Source organism: Labeo rohita, unplaced genomic scaffold (genome assembly GCF_022985175.1).
Source record: "Labeo rohita strain BAU-BD-2019 unplaced genomic scaffold, IGBB_LRoh.1.0 scaffold_67, whole genome shotgun sequence".
Lineage (NCBI taxonomy): Eukaryota > Metazoa > Chordata > Actinopteri > Cypriniformes > Cyprinidae > Labeo > Labeo rohita.
The window spans coordinates 17,220-21,157 of NW_026129601.1; the positions used below are offsets into that span (position 1 = coordinate 17,220).

A 3,938-nucleotide genomic window follows, 5' to 3' on the forward strand; every position below is an offset into this window, starting at 1 on the left:
TGTGAAGGGAATGAACCTCCTGATCTACATATATCCGTCTATGTTCACACAAATCATTCATGATCCAGATTCACTTACAGCAGAAGTGAGTATAAGGGGTTTTTATGAATCTTTGCGATCGCCTTTCCTTATAACGTGGTAGTTAGGAAGTTTAGTGGCTAAATGCGGCTAAAGTAAACCGGCTCGTCACTCCACAGAGAGAAGAGAGGGGCGGGGCGAGCAGAGCTCATTAACATTTAAAGCAGCCTCGACCAGAACAGAATGAATTTTGCAGAGCTGATTTTGGCAAGGTAAAAAGGGTGTTGTTTTACACAAGCATTGAGATTGAGAACCAAAGTATATTATAGACTTTTTATTAAGACCCTAAAGAATCATAACAATTTTGATAATGGGCATCCTTTAAATACATATGATTGGGCGTTGCATTCTAGATCAAAAACATATTTGTTATTGGCTACATTTCTCACCGCTACAAAAACATGCGATAAATAGGAACGTTTAATATTCTCCGAAGCACAAACTCATAAGCACAGAGGTGTTTGCTAAATCTGTTTCACTAACAAGATTAAATCGTTACAGTTTCAACTGGGGGTGCGCATGCTTTCGTTTCAGGGTGCTTATATTTAAAATAGACTTAGTTTTTTAATCCATGTTTTAATTTTAATAAAAAAAAACACTATTTGTGATCAATTTAACAAAACACTATTTGTGATCAAACATTAATTGGCGGACCCCCTGCAGTGCCGCTGCGGACCCCCGGTTGAAGACCCATGCACTAACAAAACATTTTCATGAACACTCATTCTCACACAAGAGCCATCATAAATGAAAATGATCCTACACACCAATGATAAAGCATGTTTAACAATCAGCTAGTTTAATAAACTTCATGTTTCTTTTAATTATTATAAAGCAACATATTCCCAAAAATTTATATCAAGCCTTGGTATCTTAGTAAGCATAAGATAGACCAGGGACAAAAGAAAATACATAAAAAAAAGGAAAAGAAACTTAAAGACTTTGTTTTGTCCTTTAAAATATACTGCCAAAAATATGCCGAAGAATACAGCAGCAGCAACAGCAGCAGCAATAGCCACTACTTTTTGCACCTGTAAGAATAAACAAAAAGCATTTGTATTAATTCATGGTGTGAAAAGTTGTTGCCTTTTTGATCTTAATTCTAATCTTGTAGCCGTTTAGTTATAATTTGTTGTATTTTTGAGTTATTATTATATATATATATATATATATACAGTATTATTAATATGAAAGTCAGACATATTTTATATCTAAATAACTGAAACATTTTCGACATAATATAGTGTTTAATTTAGTCAAATTCGAGACATTTATGAGTACAATATAATTCTAATATACAAGGCCATGCTGAACTGTACCTGCTTGGATTGTCCCTTTCCATATCTCAACTTCGTAACGAAGTGCTCACAGTTGCATGTGAACAGATCATATGGAAGTGTCTTCCCCACATAGCTTTCTGCATTCTCTAGAATGTCTGGAATGGGACGTGGCTGATGTTGCTTGTCCAGAAGATTGTTGATTCTGTAATAATAATAATAATAATAATAATAATAATAATAATAATAATAATAATAAAAGTTTCAGTGTCATTTGAATCTGTCAAATATATAATTATCTAAAAAAAACATATAACACAATACTATTGCACTTGTGAAAAGTGAATAAAATAAAACTGTTCATTTTGCCTATAAATAGCTAGTGTACACAAAGAAATATATAATACCTGTATTCATTGTTTTGAACCACCTTCTTCAATTTTTCCTTCTTCACTGTGGCCTTGCTGTGCAGTACCGACTTCACACTGCTGACTCTATGCTTATCTATGGAGAAAGAAATGAAAAGGTAAAAACAATCATGACTAATGAGACTTAAATTGAAAGTTTCAGATTTAATACACAAACAGTTCAACTGGCAGCATGTATGTATATGTTTATATATATATATATATATATATATATATAATAAAAAACTCACATAGGTGAATGACATTTTCATCTCTAGCACAAATCGCCCAGTGCTTATACAGCCCTCGGTTGATTTCAATGCGGTCTCCAGGCTTTGGCTTCTTTTTCTATGTATAAAAAAATAAATAAATAAAAAAAGTTACAGTGTCATTTAAATCTGTCAAATAAATAGTTATCAAAAAAATTTAAATCAATATATTGTTTTCTGTAAACAAGTGAATGAGATGATTTTCACATCATTCCGTAGAAAAAACTCTAGACTACCACATCCAGACTCAAAAGTCTTTTGAACTAATGTTCTGAATGTGTTTCATGGCTTTATTTCAGTGACTTAAAAATGATTTTTTCACTAACCACGCATAAACATTGTTTTCTCAAAAACACAAACATGTACATTAATGTTGTTTACATATTATTGTAGCCCAGTTTGTGCTGATTACAATGTATTCAGACTTTTGCCATTAATATGTTTTTAAGATACTGAAAAAAGCACAAATGTCAGGGCATGTCAAAACTTCTCCAGGGTGCCAAAACACCCTCAGACCCCAGAGGGTTAAAAGACTCTCTAAGTGACATTAAATGGGTTAAAAGGTAATATAATTCTAACTAATTGAAACAGATCAGAATGACTCACCTTGGCTGAAATGCCTAGGACCCATGACGGTTGTCCTTTAGAGTTTTCTCTGGTCTTAAATCTGGTAATTCGACAATTATTTGAACTGATCATGGGTTGTTTTTTTGTTTTTTTTGCTTTAGAGAAGGTGAGTTCGCTCTTTTATAGACCATGATAGGCTACGCCCTTTAAAGGTGTGGAATTGTCCAGAAAGTTCTATCAGTGATGACGCACTGAAACAATGCTGTTCACCTTGTTTCATGTGTGTCAGATGCAAAACACCACCAAGAATGAGAAAGACTGTCTTTAGCCATCAGTCACGAAACTGTAAGTCACCAAAATACAAAAAAACACACACAGTTTGCATTTAAGGGTCCCTAGATGTAAATGTATCATATGTATGTATAATAAATGGACAATATTGTAGTACTTGGTGTGTTCTTATGTTCATGACAAATTTTCACATCTGTCCTGCAGGCTTGTGCACAATTCAGAATTTCAGAATTGGCCGCCATTCAATTCATGAGTTGGAATTTGAATTGAATTGACTCCGCCCCACAGGAAGTTGAATTTGAATTGGAGTTGGAATGACAGGAAGTGGAATTAAATTCATGGCAATTCAAAGACATTCCACACAGTCATACAACAGAAAAAATGTGTTAAATCACATACAATTACATTAATTTTGTAATTTAATAGCATAATTTCATTACACATAACTAGTCACTCCTCAACCCTGCATACATTTTGTTCCAACATCTAGATAATGATCAAATTCTTGAAATAAATTACTCCCTAAATTTTTGATTAGTTTTGTTCAAAATGTTATTTTCATTTCAAAGTTCATTTCCTGTTAATGTAATCTGTACAAGTTGTTCAAACTAATATCATTTATAGAATATGTAATGAAATCATATTGTAAAGCTTCATTGTTAAACACTTCACTTACGTATATGAATTTCTTTGAATTTGTATTGAATTGCAATTCTGCTTCCTTTAATTCAAATTCAAATTGTAATTCTAGATCCTGTTTTTGACATCAATTCAAATTCAAGAATTGAATTGGAATTTAGGAGTCATTCTCAAGTCAATTCTGAATTGTGCACAAGCCTGATGTCCTGTTTATCCTGTTTGACCTCTTTACACACCCTGATCTCTTAAGAAGAATGTTGCTCAACTATTCTCTACAGAATCCACCACAGGTGCTCAAGAGTGTTCAGATCTTCTGGCATCTTCTGTTTTACATTACAAACACAGTACTGTAAAAATCTCTGTCACACTCCCTCACACCTTTAGCACTCTTACAGTACATTCTTATGAAA

General features: G+C 33.0%; 1 protein-coding gene across 1 annotated transcript; it reads right to left on the reverse strand.

Moving 5' to 3' along the window:
• Positions 1-396: 396 nt before the first annotated feature.
• On the reverse strand, positions 397-2,735 carry LOC127161560 (phospholipase A and acyltransferase 4). Its single transcript, XM_051104299.1, has 5 exons — positions 2,638-2,735; positions 2,014-2,110; positions 1,763-1,859; positions 1,398-1,560; positions 397-1,109 (listed from the first exon to the last, which is right to left on the reverse strand). Exons 1-5 carry the CDS (start codon positions 2,728-2,730, stop codon positions 906-908), a joined length of 654 nt encoding a protein of 217 aa, XP_050960256.1. The 5' UTR covers positions 2,731-2,735; the 3' UTR covers positions 397-905.
• Between the last annotated feature and the right edge of the window lie 1,203 nt (positions 2,736-3,938).